This window comes from Cyphellophora europaea (genome assembly GCF_000365145.1).
Source record: "Cyphellophora europaea CBS 101466 unplaced genomic scaffold supercont1.2, whole genome shotgun sequence".
Taxonomy (NCBI): Eukaryota; Fungi; Ascomycota; class Eurotiomycetes; order Chaetothyriales; family Cyphellophoraceae; genus Cyphellophora; species Cyphellophora europaea.
This window is the reverse complement of record NW_008481808.1, coordinates 2,229,574-2,248,765: the sequence shown is the minus strand read 5'-3', so window position 1 is coordinate 2,248,765 and position 19,192 is coordinate 2,229,574. Positions and strand designations below refer to the sequence as shown.

The window sequence follows — 19,192 nt, the reverse complement described above, 5'->3', positions numbered from 1 at the left end:
AGGGGTCCTGCACCGTGACAGAATGCCGTTGAAGCCAGCGTCGATCTTCTTAAACCCTCCACCTTTCCTGCAACGGCCAGGATTGCCCCGGTCTGGCGCATGTTGTAGGAACATGCTAGTACAGAGTAGAGGCATAGTGATCTGACTAGAGTCATTCTCACGGAAGGGACTAGCTTCAAGCCACGTAGAGAACTTCAGGGTTGCCCTGCTGCCCCCAGGAGTTTCAAAATCTTTCTACGACTAGTATCGGAGTACCTAACGTAGGTGTCCTCGTCAAGACTCAAGAACTTGCACTACGTTGAGTCCAGCACATTAGTCCCTGGCATGGCCCGGGTTCAATGCCAGGCGACTATAGTCCCGTTAAGTGGGGCCGCCCCCCCGCAGCGCCGGCGTTGCCAAGCTTGCTTGGTCCACGGGCCCGATCCTCCTCCATGCATGGTGCAAATCACCTCACCCCTGCACCACCTAGAGCAGGAGAACATCAACTCTTGCGGCGCAATGTCCGGTAAGTTCCTGGGCCCTGAGATTGCTGCGTGCACCAGGTCTGGCACCACGTCAAGTAATTGCGCAGCCTCTCTTCAGGGAGAATCTCGAGCCACGAAAAAGGTTGGGGGGTACGGAGTACTCACGGAGCTACGTATCCGTCTCCTTCGCTCGCCAATTCCGCTAAATTTCGCTTCCCACTTCCCACTTCACGGTGCATCAACCAAACACCCTGGCTCAGGTGGTGGCTTAGGACGTGGGCAGCAACGTTTGACGCCTCGAAGTCGATGACTCGTGGTGCGAATCTTTGCTCCAGCCTCACGCTACAGATGCAGCTACGCGTGTTTCGATGCAGACCGCCCCATGGTACATTAGGATGGCGGCGATGATCACCATCCATGGGAATTTCGGACCTTTCCAGCACGTTCCGGTGGTTCGTATATGTGCTGCAGATGAGTTCGCTGACGGTGCTGTTCCCATTGCAGCACACATATCTAGCTTCTTGTCGTTCATTCAGGTAACCACACCTGCTGTTTAGTTGTCTTTCCAGTTGCTCTTTGGCCTGAGGCCGTCCTGTCATTTTCAATAGTACTAATTACCACGAGCCAAGGAGCCACGAGGCAAGATGCTGTGGAAGAACATCTTGGGCCTCTTGGCTTGCTCTGTTGCCGGTCTTGCAGCGGTTGGGTGAGTTACGACAACGCTGCATTGTGATTTGCCTAACGGAAGTAATGTAGACACCAGCATTCACATGAGAGACTTCATCGCCGCCAGAACGAGACTGTGGCCGCTGCTAACTCTACGGATGAGTACGACTACATTGTTGTTGGATCCGGGGCCGGGGGCGGGCCGCTGGCAGCACGTCTCGCACTCGCCGGCTACAGCGTCCTTGTGCTCGATGCTGGCGATGACATCAACGACATCTACACCAATGTTCCCGCACTCCATTTTACTGCTGCCGAGTATCTGCCAATGCAGTGGAACTTCTATGTCAATCACTATCCTGATCTCGAGGAGCAGCGACGAGATACCAAAATGACCTGGCGCACACCCGATGGAGATATCTGGGTCCAGATCCTGAATGGGACCACTCCTCCTGAGGGCTCGGAGCCTCTTGGAATTCTGTACCCTCGCTCTGGCGTTGTTGGCGGCTGTACCCAACACCACGCCCAGATCATGGTGTACCCGCATGCCAGCGATTGGCAACACATTGTCGATACCACAGGTGACGACACCTGGGACCCAGAGAAGATGAGGGATTACTTTGTCCGTCTTGAGAAAGCCGAATATCTGAATTCCATAACTGGCGGCCATGGTTTCAAAGGCTGGATGGCGACCTCGCTCACCGATCTGCAACTCATTGCACAAGACTTGAAGGTTGCGTCCCTGGTCCTGGCCGCAGCATCCGCGATGGGCAAGAGCTTGATCACCTCCTTGCTGGCTACCGTCACTGGTCTCACTTCGACTCTCGCCATCGATCTCAACAACCCCTCCAAAGCGCGTGATACGACAGAGGGCATGTACCAAGTCCCTCTGTCTATCAACGCTCTGGACAAAACCCGTTCAGCTCCCCGTGACTGGCTCTACAAAGTCATCGCCGACGGCTACCCTCTGACCATTCAGACCCAAACTCTCGTCACCAAGATCAATTTCGATACCACCACCGGCGACAAACCACATGCGACCGGTGTGTCGTACCTCCATGGGCAGTCCCTATACCGCGCGGACCCTCGTGCCCCTCGCACAGGTAGTGGCGGCATTCCTGGCACCGCAACCGCCCGCCGCGAAGTTATCATCTCTGGCGGCACCTTCAACACTCCGCAGATTCTCAAGCTGTCCGGTATTGGCCCAGCGGAGGAGCTCGCTGAATTCGACATCCCCACCCTCATCGACCTCCCAGGCGTTGGTACCAACATGCAAGACCGCTACGAGATTCCAGTCATCGGTAAAGCCACCACGGACTTCAGTCTGACCAAGAAGTGCACTTTCCAGAACTCACAGCCAGATGGCTGCCTCGACGCCTACAACAACCCGGGCTTGCTCGGCAAGGGCGTCTACGGCACTTCAGGCGCGGCATTCGCAGTCCTGCAAAAGTCCAGCAGCAACGACATCCCGGAGCCGGACCTCTTCATGAGCGGCTGGCCAGCCAACTTCGTCGGCTACTTCGACGGCTATAGCAAGTTTGCCCTGCAGGACAAGCGTCACTGGGCGTGGCTAGCGCTCAAGGCGCACACGCGCAACCGCGCCGGCACCGTCAAGCTGCGCTCCAACGACCCCCGCGACACGCCGCTCATCGACTTCAACTACTTCCACACCGGCGACACCGCCGGCGGTGCCGACGAGAAAGACCTGCAGGCGCTGTACGATGGCATCAAGTTTGGGCGTGACGCCTTCGATAAGCTGATCGCTCTCGGTGGCAGCGGCGGGTTCCCTGAGGTGCAACCCGGCGATAATGTCACGAGCGAGGCCGACATCAAGCAGTATATCAAGGACGAGGCCTGGGGCCACCACGCCAGCTGTTCCTGCCCGATTGGTGCTGACGACGACCCGATGGCGGTGCTGGACAGCAAGTTCCGCGTGAGGGGAGCCGAAGGATTGCGTGTCGTCGATGCCAGTGTGTTCCCGAAGATCCCGGGGTAAGTGAATTTTTCCGTTTCTTCATCTCGCCTGGCCACAAGCTGGCCTCGAGGTACATTTTTCGCATCAGGAGCAGATTCCCCTTCCTCTTGTCGCCGGCACACCCCTGTCTCCCAAGCCTGAGCCGTCCACTTGAGACTCTCATACCCTCCCTGATTCCGAATGTGCCCGCTGACCCAATCCCTGGCGCATCTGCAGATATTTCGTAGCCGTTCCAATCTACATGGTGGGCGAGAAAGCCGCGGACGAAATCATCCTAGCGGCCAAGGAGGCGGCTGCTTGAGGATCCTTGGCAATGCTGCCATAATAGTCCACGGTGCCGCGAGACTGCCGCTGTGAACGAATACGCGACACTCCAACACCACTCTGATATAGCCAACATAGACCAACGTGAAGGGAGAGGCCAGTTCCGGGCGCCCGACGAGTCTGCGCAAGGCACAAGGCAATCCCCTCTTTCAAGATGGAAGTACGTATTGGTGGTGTAGACAAGACATCGCTCCTCTTGTTTCCTGGCCTCCTATCGTGTGGTCGAAACTCTGCCTGTATGCGAAGGGCTGCATTGTCGCCCGGAATGCCGTGCTACACCGTACTATTTCCCGTTCCGTGACTCGGTTCTACCTGCAAGGCAGCGAGGCCAGGATTCCATCCGCCAACAGACGCAATCTTTGCGGGGACATGAATAAAGACTCGCAAAGACAATATGCTGGGTTCATTGGTCATGAAGAACGGACGTCTTTCCACTCGCTATGTATCTTCGCCGTAGCCCTCCGGTCCTTCACCTCCGTGCTAAAACGATGAATCGTAAGAAGGCACCGCGTTTCCTTGCCGCCTGATACATAGCAATTGTTACGATGAGTCCTCACGTCCACGCTTGTGATACTGCTGGAGTGGTCTTGTGCTGTTATTGTACGAGGCTGATTCGGTTAAGTATTTGAGCGGGCTCCAAAGTGCAGATCGCGCACGAGATAACCTCTGACGGAGGTTGGCGTGACTGTGAGGGAATGGGACAGTCGACTAGTTTGCTTTCTGCTCAGAAGAGAGATAGTGCAGAGTGCTGCAAGAGCCGCGGTCCCGTAGCCGCGACGAGTTCCGCAGCAATGCCCTTGATCGAGCCTGGATCATCCAGCTGCCACTGCCCCCAATCTCGGAGGTCCTGTACGATGGTTCAGCCTCTGATCACGTGACGGTTCTGTAAACTTGCCTCGAAATCAACCAAAGTGTTCCGAATTATCAGCTTCCATTTACCCAGATCTAAATCAGCCACTTGGTCCTTGGTCAGGACGCCCGGTATGTTGTATTGGAACATAGTTCCAGGAGGGATTTCCGCATCTTCGTTCTCAGAGTCTTCTTCGTCTAGTTCCAAATCCTGGTCGTCGGCGAACGTGGCTGCTCTGGATTTTGTGGTGTCATCATTCTTTGCTTCTGCTGGTGGCAAGTCGGTTGCGGCCTCTAGGGCACCGGAAGGTTCCACAGGAAGAGCTCTGAGCTCCTTTGACGGAGATACATACCGCTGTGCATCGAGCTTTTGACGGTAAGCCTCATCAAAGATGTTCCAATCCAAACTCTCTGGATCAAGCAAGTAGCTGGGCTTGAACTCGCCCTTGTACCGCATTTTGATGCATGAGTGGATATAGTACCCCATGTAGTAGTAACCGTAGCCGCCCTCGGTTGCTAGAGTGATTTCTCGAAGCGCAGTGATCTTGCCCCAATCGAAATGTGCATAGTCGGGATCATACATCATGTAGACCGAGCTCACCGCATGCGGCAAGAGATCTAGTATGCCCACCGCCACCAGTTTGCCATTGAGACGGTAACATTGATGATGGGACCCCTGTTTCTTCGTCTTGCCTCCGATCTCGACCAGTGATCGGTCTAGACCGCCGCATAAGAAACGTTTGAATGCAGATTCAGGCCACCGCGATGCAGGGTCTTTGTGAATTTGTCTCTGGTACCGAAAGAAGACATCATACCTGCTGAGTTAGATCATGCCAGTTGACGCAAACAATGGATACTGACTTTTCCCGGGAGAAGCTATCTGCCTCAAGGTTGACCTCGAACTTGTGAGCGGGCTCAATTGGCGCCCCAGATTTGCGGCTGCCAGGACGTTGAACATTGGGGTATTCCGAGAGATGGATTGCTTCTGGGAGATCGAACGTGTCTCGCTTCTGGCGTTTCAGCCTGTTGATATCAGGTATCTGAGCACGTGCGATGCGGACTTGCTTACTCTCGAGGCACGGGACACAGCATAGCGGCTTTGCGCTTATACTCCGCCCCAAGAACATGACGGTTAAACCGGTGAATGGCTTTGCGTTGTTCTCTGGTAGCCTTGAACTCAGACGACATCAGTCTGGCACTCATCAGCCAGAGGGGTCTGTTAACACCTACAGCACTCACCGGATGGTATAAGGCGGGCAGCACGACCGTGACAGGTCAGGCTTGTAGTAGAGCTTCCCAGAACTGGGAATAGATGAGCACCACGCAGAACACAGTGGTTGCCGAAGCAGCTACGGCACCTACCGTCTCCATCCACGATCCATTAACTCTTGATAGTGGTCGGCTCTCATGTTCTCGCATTGCATGTAGTATGACGAGTCTGCCAGTGGCGTTAATGGGGCAGAGGCTGCACACCAGACCTCTACTTACTTCCAGTGGAGTCCTTGCAGTAGCCGCATGATGTCCTGCGCTGATAGCCTGGGAACAAAGCACGTTGTTAGCGGAACGAAACGAGCCGCCGAATGCAAGACCAGTCAACTTAGGTTTCGGAGAGCAAGACTCTTGTCAAGACGCCAATCCGTGACAGACAGATGTTTGATGCAGCGTAGCCTTACCCATTGGCTTCAATAGCGAGATCTGGGACATATTGTATAACTTTGTGTGCTTGACCTCGTGCTCGATGGATGCGCAATCTGACGATTCATGTGTGAAGCATGACACATCGAGTCGAAATCGCACAGTGGAGGATGACTTGGGGTCAGTCAGAGTCGTGGGACACTGCAGATGAGGGCGCCGGGCCAGCCAATGCGGTCAGTACAGCGATACCGAGAGGTAGGGGGTAGCCTGGAATCAGGTTGGTGGAACCCCCACGGTCATGAGCAATCGGCCAGCAGGCAGCCAGCAGCAGCTCGCGTGAGCAGTGCCCCGGGGGGCTTTGGGCAGTGGTAAAGCGGGAAAAAGATGAGCGGATAGCGATGGTGAGCGTCAGCGAGAGAGCCAGATAGAAGGGCAGACGCAGGCACGTGGGCCGATGACGAGCAGGGCGAACGACCAACGCAGACGCGCATTAAAAAAAGACGAGCCAGGCACGCTCGGGTGGGACAAGGATCGCGCCTCTACCGTCAAAAAAAGACCGCCTCTTTCTAATAACCCCTCCATCATCGACTACTTTCTTCCCACGGTCGCAGCACCACGCATTAAAGATCCGCTCGGTACTAGTCTGATGCTCTGTTGTTATTCGCGAAACAAGTTCAAATGCTGTCCTCCACTTTGCCTCTGACCGCCGGATCTACCCTCGCGCGGTGGCCGTTTTTTGGTCCTGCAACTTGAGCTCCCCTCCCACTTCTTATTTACTTATGCTAGAACCATGTTACCCTCCTCTTTCTTCTTTCCTGCAAGTCATCTTCTTCCTTCAGCCCGTACCCCCTACGGGACTGAAGGCCTTGACTGACTAACCGACTACTGTTGTCACCACACTGCCTTGCCCTTCAACTTTGCACCATGGTGCCCCATTGACTGAGCTGCCCGGCACCTTGTTCGCCGCAGCCTACCTCTATTCACACGTGCCCGTCTATTCACTTCACTTGAGTCTGTCTGTGTGAAGGTATTTTTCTGGCCGCCACCCCGTTTGCCAGCAGTCAATCTTTGATCACCCATCTTCCGCTCTCTACCACCTACCGGGCGCTCTGGTTCTGCAGTGTGCAGACTTCGTCCCCCCAGAACTCTCCATCTCTATGAGAACAATAGCAACCGCCAAAATGCCAGAGCCCAAGTATTCAATGACGTCCAGAACCGGATCTGATAATCAGCGTGAGTGCCTCGTCTCTGCGGACGACGCAGCTTTGTTAATCTGAGACCAGGATACGGATCCAAGGGCGAGCGCCTAGTTGCTGGAGTCGTCCCTCTTGCACCCGACAAGTCAAAGGTCATGCTCATCCAGTCGAGCTCCCGTAAGGGCTGGGTTCTTCCCAAAGGCGGCTGGGAAAAGGACGAAAAGACTGCAGCCGCAGCCGCAGCTAGAGAAGCTTGGGAAGAAGCCGGTATTATAGTGCGGGTCGAGAAAGATCTCGGAACTATCCTTGATAATCGCCCTACACAAAACTCGGCCCCCAAGGCGTGCTACCAATTCTTCGAGGCTACTGTTACTGAGGCGCGTGCCGAGTGGCCAGAGAAGGCTAAGAGGGAGCGACGTTGGTTTTCTTACACCGACGCCACTGCTCAGCTCGCTCAGCGACCGGAGCTTACGGAAGCTCTGAGACGTAGCGGCATCAGGCGATGAAGCTTGCCGGCTGCAGCACGACCATTACCCAACAAGGCGGATGCCATGTGGACCAGCCTCGCAGCAAGCCTCTTTGTTCGGCTTTGTGCCGATGCCACGCTTCAGCTCGTGGCTGCATTTACGATGAGGAGGCATCGATCAGCATGGTCGCCGGCACCTGCAGATCAAAGCTGCCCCGGTGCGGTCCATATCATAGAGACTGACCACGCTGTGTGGCTCTACTAAAATCCGGGCAGACATGATGAGGATACACATGTCGGTATGCGCATTCAGGCCTCGGCGCAAATACCCATAACAACCCGGCGCTCGATTAGAAGGAAGGGCTTTTGCACATTAGCCAACAGCCTGGCACAGTGCTCATAGAGAATCCTTTTGAACGACTTCAAAGTCGTCTACATCTTCGGTATCTTTCACCTTCCGCTAGTGTTTTTTCAAGCTATAGCGATCATAAATTTGAGCCTGCATAGTGCGACAGTCGGCAGAAACAAGCTGCCAAATCACAATAAATAGCCAGTAGCATCTGGAAAACAGAAATAGATCGTAGCAGGAATCACTCGTTTGAATCAGACTGTCCTTGACTTGCTAGTATGTACAGCCTGCGGCGACGTCAGCTACATCAGCCATGCACGTGCCTATTTCAGAGCCCACCCAAGGGCAAACATCGTCGACCTCGTGGCCAATCCACATCGTGAATGTGTTCGATTGTCTAATGCTGGAGATCCACGGGGAAGTTTCCTGCTTCGCGTTGGTCGTTCCATCGCTGAACCCACGCGTTCGGGCAAAGGGAGCGATAGGCAAGGTAGAACTACACAGCGAAGTCAGCTTTTGCGTCTTGCATGCTTCTCTGCTCGGGTGTATAGCATGGAACATGGTGCAACTGCCCGTAGCGTGGGTTCGCCATTTCGTCTAAGGTGATTTGAGAAAGCCAGGGTTTCGTACCTGTCTGCAAGGCTTGAAGTCTTCGCCTTTGGCAAGAATGCATTTATGATAGTCGACGTAGTTTTGCCAGCAATGTTTGGTTCTGTACAAGCCGGTCAATATTTCTTCTTCGAAGCGAATCGCCCCTCATGTCGCTCGAGATTCAGGACTCATGAATGCGGTCGTAGGTAACGTACTGGTTCATGTTGGGAAAGCGAGCGTCGTAGCCAGCTGTCGAAAACACTCTGTTAGTCGCCCACCGCATCCTAGCTACGAGGGAAGCTGCCACATACCAGTGACGAACTTGAAAGGCTTGGTAACGTTGCCTCCGAGCTCCTCGGGGTCGGGCATCTCGATGTCGGGCATAGCGGCGGCTTTAAGATGTCACGGGCACTCTAGGTATAGGGTATTCGAGCTTCGGGTGAGGTATTGAGGTGCAGTCGTAGTGTACCTGAGGGTGCAAAGCCGTGGTGTGAGGTCGAGACGATTGGGATGGATTAAAGTGGGTCATAGTAGCATATGATTGGTTCACGTCCAACGAGCTTCAGACTGCTGGGCTGCTCTGAGCTTGACATCAGTCCTACGGACGACGACGATACATTCTTCTTCCTTCCGTTCACTTACTCTCCACTCCTTTCGCATATCGAACACGATGAATACTGCACGCATCTTGCGTTTGCAGCCATTGCGGCAGGCTGCCACGGCCTTCAAGCAGCCTGTGCGCCAGCCCCTCCTCCGACTGCAGGCCCGACCATTCCACCAGACGAGGACGGTGCTGAGATCGAAGGTTCGTTCGAGGCATATCATAAACTGAGGCAGTGTACTGACGACCTTTAAATAGGAGGAGGATCACAGCGGTACGACCAAACCTCGAGAGAGCGGCCTCATCAACTAACACCACTCTTTTTACAGCACACACTATTACCCAGCGACTCAGGAATCTGAAGAGAATCCCACCTGAGCTTCTACCTCTCGGTGTTGTTATCGCGTATGTCTCAGGACTACAAATACCGGATCCAAGCCAGCTAACAAACCCTCCCACAGTTTCGCGGTTTTTGCAGCAGCCTTCGCCTTGGCCCGCAAGCTGTTCACCGACAAAACCCTGCGGCTGACCCCTCAGCGTGGTGGCAACCACTAAATGGCAAGCTTTGGGGAGCTACGGGGCAAATGGAGATTCTGAAGAGCGATAGCAAAGCAGAAGCGACAAAATTGCAACAAGGGGCGTATCAGGCTTCGCGCGATATGATGCTCTGTATATATGGAATGCAGCAGTTGCAGCACTGTCCTCGCAATGAACGCCTCTCTCGATTCTTATCATCTGTGCGCACAAGGCTGCTGAGTGCTGCCAATGCCTTGGGTGCCCATCCATATTCCCGCCCTCTCGTCGCCGGATAGTGCAAACTGTAGCAGGGTAGCCGCGTGTGACCCCATTATCGATTTTCGGACCGAGGACGCGGGTTCTTTAGACAACTGTTAGGTCTCGTGCCAGAATCGCTGACCAGTCGATCTATGCTGAGTTTCGGTCCAGTATACTGTCCTTCTAGCATTCAGAGCATGCGATACTTGATCAGTCAATGTGTGATCACATCCGCAAATGTTCGTTGCCGCGATATCGTTTGTGTGAAGAATCTAATCCAGCCACGTGGCTCTCACACCGGCTTCGGTCCTGCCACATCGAGGTCTTCCAGTGCCTGCATAGGATCATCCGTCTTCTCGTTCGCATCGAGCTGCATTGCTGTCCGGTCCTCCTGTCCATACTTCGAAAGGTAGCCCTCCTGCTCCCAGACAGCTGTCGTACTGGCTAGACTCGGCTCGTTCGTCTCGCGTCTGTCAGGTTTCGCCATGGCAACCTTTATGACCCGTCCAAAAAGTTCACTCTGGTCCATATTGTCGACCGCCGCCTTAGCGTCAGTGGCCTCCTCGAATTCGACATAGCCGAATCCTCGATGCACGTCCGTAGATGATGGCGCTTCGGGCTTGGGAAGCGAAATGTTGGCGATCTCGCCAAACGGGATGAAAGTCTCTGAGAGGGTGGCGGCTGTGACAAGCTTGGTGTCTAGGCCGCCGACATAGACGGTACTGTTAGGCCGGGTCGATACATCCGTCATTTTGACAAGCTTCCTACATCATCGAGAGAATGCTGCGGTCGACATTAAAAGGTTGCGGACGCCATCCAAAAGAGAGCCAAGACTTACATAAAATTTGTGGGGCAGAAGTCCACCCAGGGGCCAGCCGTATGAACTGCGGCGGGCGTCATGCCAAACTGGCATTTGGGATGAATTTCCATTGTGACCAGATCGTCCTCAAGATTACAACCCCGTTGCACGATACCCACGACATGCGTAAACATCTCCTGTAATATTCTTGAATTTCTGCTACCTCTCTTCCCCTTGCATGCTGAGCGCCGCCGTCTTTTCGACCTTTTGAACCCACAACCGCTCCCCTCCATCCAGCCCCTACGGCAATACTACAATGGTGCGGTTAAGGGAGATTCCGCGAACTGCGGCCTTTGCATGGTCGCCAGATGCGAACGCACCGTGGGTCGCGACCGGTACCAAGTCCGGTGCAGTCGATGTCGATTTCAGTAACGAAACATGCCTCGAGCTGTGGGATTTGGCGCTGGACGATCAGGTTCAGGGCCAGGAGCTTAAGCCGGCTGCCACGATCAATACAGAGACTGGGTAAGACCATCAGAGTCTCGTGTAGATTTTATCTGACCACAGCTAGTTTCCACGACTTAGCCTGGACCCCAGCCGAAGGACGTGAGCGAGGCATCGTGGCCGGCGCTTTAGATAGTGGCTCCCTTGGTCTCTGGGATGCCGCAAAGATCACGAATGACCCCGCAAATGCCTCTATTGCTTCAGAGAAGATTCATACTGGTGCCATTAAGGCTTTGCAGTTCAACCCGAAGATCTCCAACTTTGTCGCTACTGGTGGCGTCAAGGGTGAGCTGTTCATCACAGATTTGAACAACCCCGGTGCACCAATACGACTCGGAAGCACTGCGGCGCGGGCGGACGATATTGAGTGCTTGGACTGGAACAAGAAGGTGTCCAACATCCTGGTCACTGGCAGCAGCGGTGGGTTTGTCACAGTATGGGACATGAAGACAAAGAAAGAGAGCTTGACGCTCAACAACAATGGTCGCAAGCCAGCGAGCGCCATCGCGTGGGACCCTCTCAAACCCACAAGACTGATCACAGCTGTTCCGCTTCAACAAGATCCGATCATCCTCGTCTGGGATCTGAGAAACTCGAATGCGCCAGAGAAGGTATTGCGTGGCCACGATTCTGGGGTGATGTCTCTCTCTTGGTGTCCCCAGGATCCGGACCTTCTGCTATCCAGTGGACAGGACAATCGAACCATCTTGTGGAACCCGCAAACTGGAACTGCATACGGCGACTACCCAGTTGTGACCAACTGGACGTTCCAGACTAGGTTCAACCCTCATAACCCCAACTTCTTCGCAACTGCGTCTTTCGACGGCAAGATCCAGGTCCAGTCTCTTCAGAACACGAACCCTAGCCAGACGACAGCAGAACAAGATCAGGCCGCGGACGGTGAGGACTTCTTTTCCAAAGCTCCTACACAACCTCAAGCGTCTTCCTTTTCGTTAGAAAAGGCACCGAAGTGGCTCGAGCGACCAACTTCTGTCGTTTTCGGCTTCGGTGGCCGCCTGATTACAGTTAGGCCTGTCGATTCTACCAAATCTAGAGCTTCCAAGATTGACATCACGAAGTTTGAGGTTGATTCAAACGTGGGCACCGCTACAGAAACTTTTGAAAAGGCTATCGGTTCTGGGAATCTTGTATCGTTGTGCAACGAGCGAGTTGAATCGGCTAAGACTGATGAGGAGAGGGCAGACTGGAAGGTCATCCAGACGCTTGTATCCAGCAATCCTCGTGCAGAGCTTGTGAAATATCTAGGCTTCGGCGATTCTGAGAATGGTGATATCGATGTGGTGCAAACACCTGCCAGACTCACTGCGGATGGAGCCGACGAGAAGCCAACTGTCAATGGAGCCGGAGCCGGCAGAGGTCACAAGCGTTTCCAGTCAATTTGGGCCAACAGTGCTGATGGCGATTTCCTGTCAGAGCTCGCTGCAACCAAAGGCACTAAAACTAATAATCCTTTCCAGCTCTACACTGGTTCGGAGTCCGAGGCTGACCGGAAGATCACCCAAGCACTTATCCTTGGCAAGTTCGAGCAGGCCTTGGATGTATGCTTGAAGGAGGACAGAATATCTGATGCATTCATGATCGCTATCTGTGGCGGCGAGAAATGCATAAAGAAGGCCCAGGAAGCGTACTTCGCAAAGCAAGATGGTGGCCCAAACTATCTCAGACTACTGGCCTCTGTGGTCGGCAAGAATTTGTGGGACACTGTCCACAATGCTGATCTTGAGAACTGGAAGGAGGTTATGGCAACCCTTTGCACTTTCGCTAGTGAGAAAGAGTTCCCTGATCTGTGTGAAGCTCTGGGCGATCGTCTTGCGGAACAGATCTCTACCAGCTCTGCTGCCCGCAAAGATGCCTCGTTCAGTTATCTGGCTGGATCCAAGCTCGAGAAAGTTATTTCCATTTGGATCGAGGAGCTCAAAGAGCACGAAGAGTCTGGGAATGCAGATGCGGACGCTACCTCGGCATACTCTTTGCACGCTCGCGCGTTGCAAGATCTCATCGAAAAGGTCACGATTTTCAGGAGTGTCGTGACCTTCAAGGATCCCGAGTTGACCAAAACGGGCGACTGGAAACTGGAGGCTCTGTACAGCAAATATCTCGAGTACGCCGATGTTGTGGCTGCCTCTGGCCAACTCGAAGTGGCGCAGAAGTATCTTGACCTCCTACCAACCACTTATCCTGGCGCAGACGTAGCACGGACTCGAATCGAACAAGCGACCAAGAGAAAACCTGCGGCTTCCGTTGCTACTGCTGCTGCTGCTATGCAGCAAGGTACCACTCCCTCGAAAGGCAGGTCAACGGCTCGCCCGGGGTATCCTACACCACAGGACATGTTCTCTGGAGCTCCAGCTCCGGCGCCGACACCATACGCACCACAAGCTCCTATGTCATATGGCCCACCTACGCAGTCAGCGAATCCATACGCGCCACCTGCCGCGGCGCCCTCCTCTGGGCCTGGTAACCCCTACGCTCCGCCTCCACAATTTCGAGGATCGCCATCAGCTGGCCCTGGTTATTCGATGCCACAAGCTCCGGGCATTGCTCCTCCGCCGCGACAGTACAACCAAAGCCCATCTCTACCGCCTCCATCGCAGGCAAAGAGTATGGCGAGCTGGAACGATGTGCCCGAAGATTTTGCGAAGCCGACTTCTCGCAGAGGCACTCCTGCCAATTTGGCGCAGCCTCCTGTCGCTTCGCCCTTCGGACAGCCCAGCGCACCGGGGGGCATTCCTCCCCCAATGGCTCCTCCGTTGGCGAGCAGAGGCAAGTCCCCACTGCCACCGCCCCCGAAGGCGAGTGCTCCTCAACGGGTCGCCTCGCCTTTGTCGGGTCAGCAGAACCAGGCGTCGTTCGATAGACCACCGTCTGCTGCTAGCAATCCATATGCACCACCAGCCCCAGTTTCATCGCCTCCAGTCGGTCAGAACATTGCATCGCCACCAATTGGAAGAGTCGCTTCTCCGTACAATGCTCCACCTTCAGGAGCGCCACCATCTAATCGCTATGCCCCTGCTCCAGGTTCGCAGTCAACCCCACAGGCTCCGCCACCTGGCTCTAGACCTGGTATCGCACCTCCCCCACAGGGCTCATCGTTCACTTCCCCTCCTCCCTCCGCAAACCCATACGCTGCCCAACAAGCTCCTCCTCAAGCACGCCCGAGCCCATATGCTGCTGCACCGCCGCACCAACAACAGCCATCCGCAGCTATTCCTCCTCCACCTCAGCAGCAGTTTTCTGCCGGTCCTCCGCCATCGCAACAGTTCAGCTCTGGGCCACCTTCAGCCGGAGGCCCTCCACAGCAACATGTTGAGCGTCCGGGCACTGCTGGCTCCGAGAAGAAGGCGGCGCCGCCAGCTCGGAAATACCGTAAGTTCTTCCTTTGACCCGAACGTTGGTCCTTCTAACCATTCTCTCAGCCAAAGGCGACCGCTCTCATATTCCAGACTCTGCCCAACCCATTTTCAGCGTCCTGTCTCAGGAAATGGAGCGAGTCGAAGCACGTGCCCCAGCTTCATTTAAACCTCAGGTCAACGACACCAAAAAGCGTCTCGACCTTCTCTACGATCATCTCAACAACGAGGAACTTCTCAAGCCTGACACCGTTCGGCAGATCGTGGAGCTCTCTCAAGCTTTGGCTGGTAAAGACTACACACGTGCGCAGGAGATCCAGCTGGACGTGCACCAGAATAAGGTCGACGAGTGTGGCCAGTGGATGGTTGGTGTGAAGCGTTTGATTGGTATGAGCAGGGCTACACCCTAGATCGGTCGTTACTACCTATACCTGCCAAGTCGGTAGGGCGGTCGTTGATGAGAAGTGGTGCCGGGGAAAAGATAGTTTAGACATTATGACTTTCAAGGGTAGAACGCGCGCTGGAATTATGGAGCTCGCCTGAAGGAAGAGTATGTATGCTACATCTGCATTCTCTAGCGAGGCCGATGCTATGAACGAGGAGCATGAGGCAGAATCAAATTCTCGCCTTGACAAGCGAGGTGCGCTAAATACTCGAGACTTATGCGTAGAGCGAGCAGGAGACCACTTGAGAGAAAATATGGCAAAAATATGATAGTCTACCACACAGAATTTCTGTTCTACACGATTACTGTCTGCGACTCCGTTTCTCGCTCCTGCAGAAGACGCCTTCCAGGTCGCACTCAGGGTCGCACAACCCTGATTAACTGATCACGACTCGTCAAAGCTACGGTTATCTGGCCGTAGCACTTCAGATTCCAACCGACTCGTAGCGCCCAGCGCCTATCCCTGAGGATGCTGAGGTAGCACCCATGGCCGGTGGCCGCGGTGCGCTGGGGAAGTTGCGACTGCTAAGAAAAGCACCTTTTAGTGCACGGATCTCGGCTTTGAACTTGGCGGCTTCGGATTGTGACTCCTTTTCGCTGCCACTGGCTCCTGTTTTAGATCTCGAGGCTGAAGTCGAAGTAGAGGACGGAGAATTGGTGTTGAACGCCGGGCTGGTCTTGTAGTCGTAGGAGGTGTAAAGGGGTTGGGAGTTGGATTCGATGCGGTCGACTACGGACTGCATGTCGGAGATCGTGGTAGATAGCGAGTCTGAGGAGAAGGTGGTGTTTGTGCTTGAGAGGAGAGAGGAGAGGGACGTGTGCAGGCTGAAGAGCCGCGCAGTCTGAGAAGCGGAGGCGGACAGTGGTGACGAGGTGCTGGAGAGGGATGAAGAACGCGACTTGGGCGGAGATGTTTGTGTGCCATAATCGCGGTGGAAGAGCTCGGTGGGGTCGGAGTCCGAGGATGTGATGGAGGCAGTATCGTCGAATGGTTCTTTATGAGCATGTAAAGATGGAATATAGGGGACGTGAGAGACTGTGGATTCTAGTTTGGTGTTGAGGGTATGCAATGAGGTCAGAGTTGAGGACGCGAGGTCACGTCGTGCGCTGGTGAGGGATTCGAGCATGGGCGCCACGAGGTATCTGGAGGCGCCCCAAGTGAGAGCAGACACACCGGCAACGATGTACGTGGCGGTGACAAGGCGGTCGACGGTCACGAGTGGTGGAGGTTTCTGCGGCTTGAGCAAAAACTCTGGATATGTTATTACGGGGGCGACGTCGGGCTTTGGTGTGAGAGTGGCAGCGCCAACAGCAGGTGTAGATGTGGTTGCGGAGCTTGTAGACGTTTGTGTAGGGGATGCCTTGATTGAAGTGTCTGGCGAAGAGGCGGTGCTGTCATGTATCGTCTTCATCCCATCTTCTGAGGCATCGTCCGCGAGAGCAATACCCTCTTCGGCAAGTACCTTTTGTATCTCGTTCGCCTGTATGCCCTTCTTCTCAAGGAACGCGACTTTGCGATCTCTGGGTGCATCTTTCACTTCTTCATGCCGTAGGAAATGGCGAGCCTGTTGTAGAGGATCGAGGTCGGTCTCTGGCGTGGCCACACCAGCTTCGTCTTCCACTTTGCTCTGTGAGGATGTAGGCGGTAGCGCCTGTTGCCATGAAGGAATGGTGGGAACCTGTGGTTTCGAATCGTCATTGTTGTCGCCTGCCATGGTTATAACAACCTTCTCGATCTTAGCCTCTAGTTGAATGTGCTAGCATAGTATGAAACGCAGAGCAGAAAGTAGTGGGCTACTTGTACAGCATATTCGACCAACAAGCAGTCTGCAAAGGACGATGTCAGCCGAGGCACGCTGAAACAAGGCTGTAGGGCTGGTGACATGCAAGGCTGACCAATCAGAGAAGGCAACCCTCGTTCGCGCCTCAACACCGATATTGGTTTTGTGGTATATACACCCTGTCACCCAGAAACATCTTGAGCAATCTAGGTGGTCTTTATCAAGACTCGAGTTATCGCGGCCTTATATCATCGTTCAGAGCTTCGGATAATTGGCAAACTTATAATATAGAGGTCCAGATTGGAATTCAAGGCGGCAGTCTGGGAGACGTGGGAAAGGAACTTTAGGAATCCAAGGCTGTGGATAGCCGAGACTAGGCCGTCTAGATGGCAGACCGGAGCCGCCGTGTGCGACCACAGATCAGCGATGATCCGAGCGATGAATCCCAGGACTCATCCCACGATCAGGATATCTACGAAAGCGAAGAAGAAGACTACGACCCCAGGAAAGCTGACGCTATGCGACGTTCAGGGAGGCAAGAGTAAGTTACCGCTCCTCTTCTAGCATCCTTTGTTGTCAAGAGTGCGAAGGCCGGTGCAAAGGTCGACTGGTCCACGGTCCATGGTCCGCGGTCAATATGTCACTATGCCACTTTCTTGGGCGTTGCGCAGTGAAAGCAAACGACTAAAGTAACGCTCGGCTCGCGTGAATACGGCAGCAATTATGCAAACGACTACAATTATCGCTCAATGCCCCTTCCATCTGCAGCAATATGGTCCTGAAGACATCGCGCCTGCTGCACTACTTCCATTTGCACCTGCATCAATCTCACCATGCCAGCTTTCACCACTTTCAAGCTCAAGAATAATCAGAGGTACAATGCAGCTCACAATAAAATATTATCTAGGGTCGCATCTTCCCCCACAGTATCGCCACGCTCAAGGGGAAGAGCCGCAAGCGGTAGATCCAGTGCCGCCATCTCGAAAGCCGGTGATGGGAAAGGCCAGAGCCTAAAACTCACCGTCAAAGCACCGCCCAGCAAGCTACGCGAAGTCATGCGAGCGAATGAGCTCGACTCCCTCCACGATACACTTGGCGGTGGTCAGGTTATCGATGGACCTCGTCGACGACGCAACCTTCCTCCCCCACGCGCTAGCGCCAGAGGCTCGGATCGACCCAAGTACGTGGAGTATGACGAGAGCGAAATCGAAGACGATAATGAGGAAGATGCTGATCACGACATGGACGATGATGCCGCTGGTGAGGACGGCGATGTCGAAATGGAAGACGCTCCCGTGCCGCCCAAAGCACCAAAGATCACGTTGAAGCCACCCGCAAAGTCCAACGCAAGACAAACCAATCCGAAGGTGCTTGTAACTCCTGCCAATGTTGGTCCGTTGAAGTCAGTCGAGGATCAGGAGATGGAAGATGACCCAGGTGACGAAGAGGTCGAGGACTCATCTGACCTGTCCGGTGATGATGACGAGGAAGGCGAACAAACTAACCTGAACGAAGACGACGCTCGTGGCGAAGAGGAAGATTTGGAGAATGAGGAGGACGTACTTGGTGAGGACGACGATTTGGACGATGATGATTCAGAAGATGATGACTCTGAGACACCTGCTTCAGGAGCTGCTACTCCAGACCCTGCGAGCTTAACGAAGCGCCAGCGCAGAGCGATGGAAGGCGGAGAGCTTATGGCTCTGGAGATGGGACCCCAACAGCGAAAGGTGAGCAAGCATGGTACAATTGAACAAGCTGAGACTAACGGTCCACCAGTTCTTCACGGATGCTGAGAAGGCGATGAAGAAAGATGAGCATGCACGTAAACGGAAGGAGCTTACGAAGCGCAAAATTCAGGAGGAAAAGACGGCGGCTCTCAATCGACTTGTACGTGTCGCCACAGCTTGATTATTAACATGCTAAGTCTGTCTAGCTGAAACCTCAAGCATCTAAAGCACGAGGGGCTGCTCCAAAGCCAGAAACACTTCTCATGCTCGAGAAACAGGCTGGAGAGATATCGGTAGATGAAGAAGAAGAAGTCGAGAAGGCTGACCCGATGTACACCCGGTGGATTAGTACTAAGGACGGCGTGCGACTTGGTGTGCCGGAGGAATGGCTCGGCAAAAGCGCTGGTCGTTGTTTTGGGCCACCTCTGGCACCGAGTAACGGTGCCCTCGTTCAGGAGCTTGACTGATATCGCAGTCAACAAGAACGCCTCCAGACTCTAGACCGTCGGAACGCACCACCGTGCTTCGAGGTGCATGGATCTGTACAATCGTTTCAATATTGTTATATGCTGAGACTGCGTTCTGCAACTTGCGACATTACGACATTGATGGTCGTATGTTCAAGGTCTCTGCAGTGGAGCTCGCCGTCGAGGGCCTTCGAAAGTCGCGGGGTTC

At 54.2% G+C, this 19,192-nt stretch overlaps 9 protein-coding genes across 9 annotated transcripts; 5 read left to right on the top strand and 4 right to left on the bottom strand.

Moving 5' to 3' along the window:
- Positions 1–1,108: 1,108 nt before the first annotated feature.
- On the top strand, positions 1,109–3,123 carry HMPREF1541_02360 (uncharacterized protein; the record flags this gene model as incomplete). Its single annotated transcript, XM_008716715.1, has 2 exons — positions 1,109–1,170; positions 1,221–3,123. 2 exons carry the CDS (start codon positions 1,109–1,111, stop codon positions 3,121–3,123), a joined length of 1,965 nt encoding a protein of 654 aa, XP_008714937.1.
- Positions 3,124–4,150: 1,027 nt separating this feature from the next.
- On the bottom strand, positions 4,151–5,684 carry HMPREF1541_02359 (uncharacterized protein; the record flags this gene model as incomplete). The annotated part of the gene is made up of 6 exons (XM_008716714.1): positions 4,151–4,273; positions 4,301–5,090; positions 5,137–5,298; positions 5,345–5,467; positions 5,515–5,577; positions 5,638–5,684. 6 exons carry the CDS (start codon positions 5,682–5,684, stop codon positions 4,151–4,153), a joined length of 1,308 nt encoding a protein of 435 aa, XP_008714936.1.
- Positions 5,685–7,091: 1,407 nt separating this feature from the next.
- On the top strand, positions 7,092–7,612 carry HMPREF1541_02358 (uncharacterized protein; the record flags this gene model as incomplete). The annotated part of the gene is made up of 2 exons (XM_008716713.1): positions 7,092–7,143; positions 7,194–7,612. The coding sequence occupies 2 exons, from the start codon at positions 7,092–7,094 to the stop codon at positions 7,610–7,612; spliced, it is 471 nt and encodes a 156-aa protein (XP_008714935.1).
- Positions 7,613–8,318: 706 nt separating this feature from the next.
- HMPREF1541_02357 (uncharacterized protein) lies at positions 8,319–8,896 on the bottom strand (the record flags this gene model as incomplete). Its single annotated transcript, XM_008716712.1, has 4 exons — positions 8,319–8,417; positions 8,552–8,633; positions 8,728–8,761; positions 8,824–8,896. The coding sequence occupies 4 exons, from the start codon at positions 8,894–8,896 to the stop codon at positions 8,319–8,321; spliced, it is 288 nt and encodes a 95-aa protein (XP_008714934.1).
- A 286-nt stretch (positions 8,897–9,182) lies between these two features.
- Positions 9,183–9,668, top strand: HMPREF1541_02356 (uncharacterized protein; the record flags this gene model as incomplete). Its single annotated transcript, XM_008716711.1, has 4 exons — positions 9,183–9,317; positions 9,372–9,387; positions 9,443–9,518; positions 9,575–9,668. 4 exons carry the CDS (start codon positions 9,183–9,185, stop codon positions 9,666–9,668), a joined length of 321 nt encoding a protein of 106 aa, XP_008714933.1.
- Positions 9,669–10,179: 511 nt separating this feature from the next.
- HMPREF1541_02355 (uncharacterized protein) lies at positions 10,180–10,638 on the bottom strand (the record flags this gene model as incomplete). Its single annotated transcript, XM_008716710.1, has 1 exon — positions 10,180–10,638. The coding sequence occupies one exon, from the start codon at positions 10,636–10,638 to the stop codon at positions 10,180–10,182; it is 459 nt and encodes a 152-aa protein (XP_008714932.1).
- A 364-nt stretch (positions 10,639–11,002) lies between these two features.
- On the top strand, positions 11,003–14,971 carry HMPREF1541_02354 (uncharacterized protein; the record flags this gene model as incomplete). Its single annotated transcript, XM_008716709.1, has 4 exons — positions 11,003–11,211; positions 11,258–14,274; positions 14,362–14,577; positions 14,628–14,971. The coding sequence occupies 4 exons, from the start codon at positions 11,003–11,005 to the stop codon at positions 14,969–14,971; spliced, it is 3,786 nt and encodes a 1,261-aa protein (XP_008714931.1).
- A 460-nt stretch (positions 14,972–15,431) lies between these two features.
- On the bottom strand, positions 15,432–16,721 carry HMPREF1541_02353 (uncharacterized protein; the record flags this gene model as incomplete). The annotated part of the gene is made up of 1 exon (XM_008716708.1): positions 15,432–16,721. One exon carries the CDS (start codon positions 16,719–16,721, stop codon positions 15,432–15,434), a length of 1,290 nt encoding a protein of 429 aa, XP_008714930.1.
- Positions 16,722–17,620: 899 nt separating this feature from the next.
- Positions 17,621–18,984, top strand: HMPREF1541_02352 (uncharacterized protein; the record flags this gene model as incomplete). The annotated part of the gene is made up of 3 exons (XM_008716707.1): positions 17,621–18,517; positions 18,567–18,677; positions 18,724–18,984. 3 exons carry the CDS (start codon positions 17,621–17,623, stop codon positions 18,982–18,984), a joined length of 1,269 nt encoding a protein of 422 aa, XP_008714929.1.
- Between the last annotated feature and the right edge of the window lie 208 nt (positions 18,985–19,192).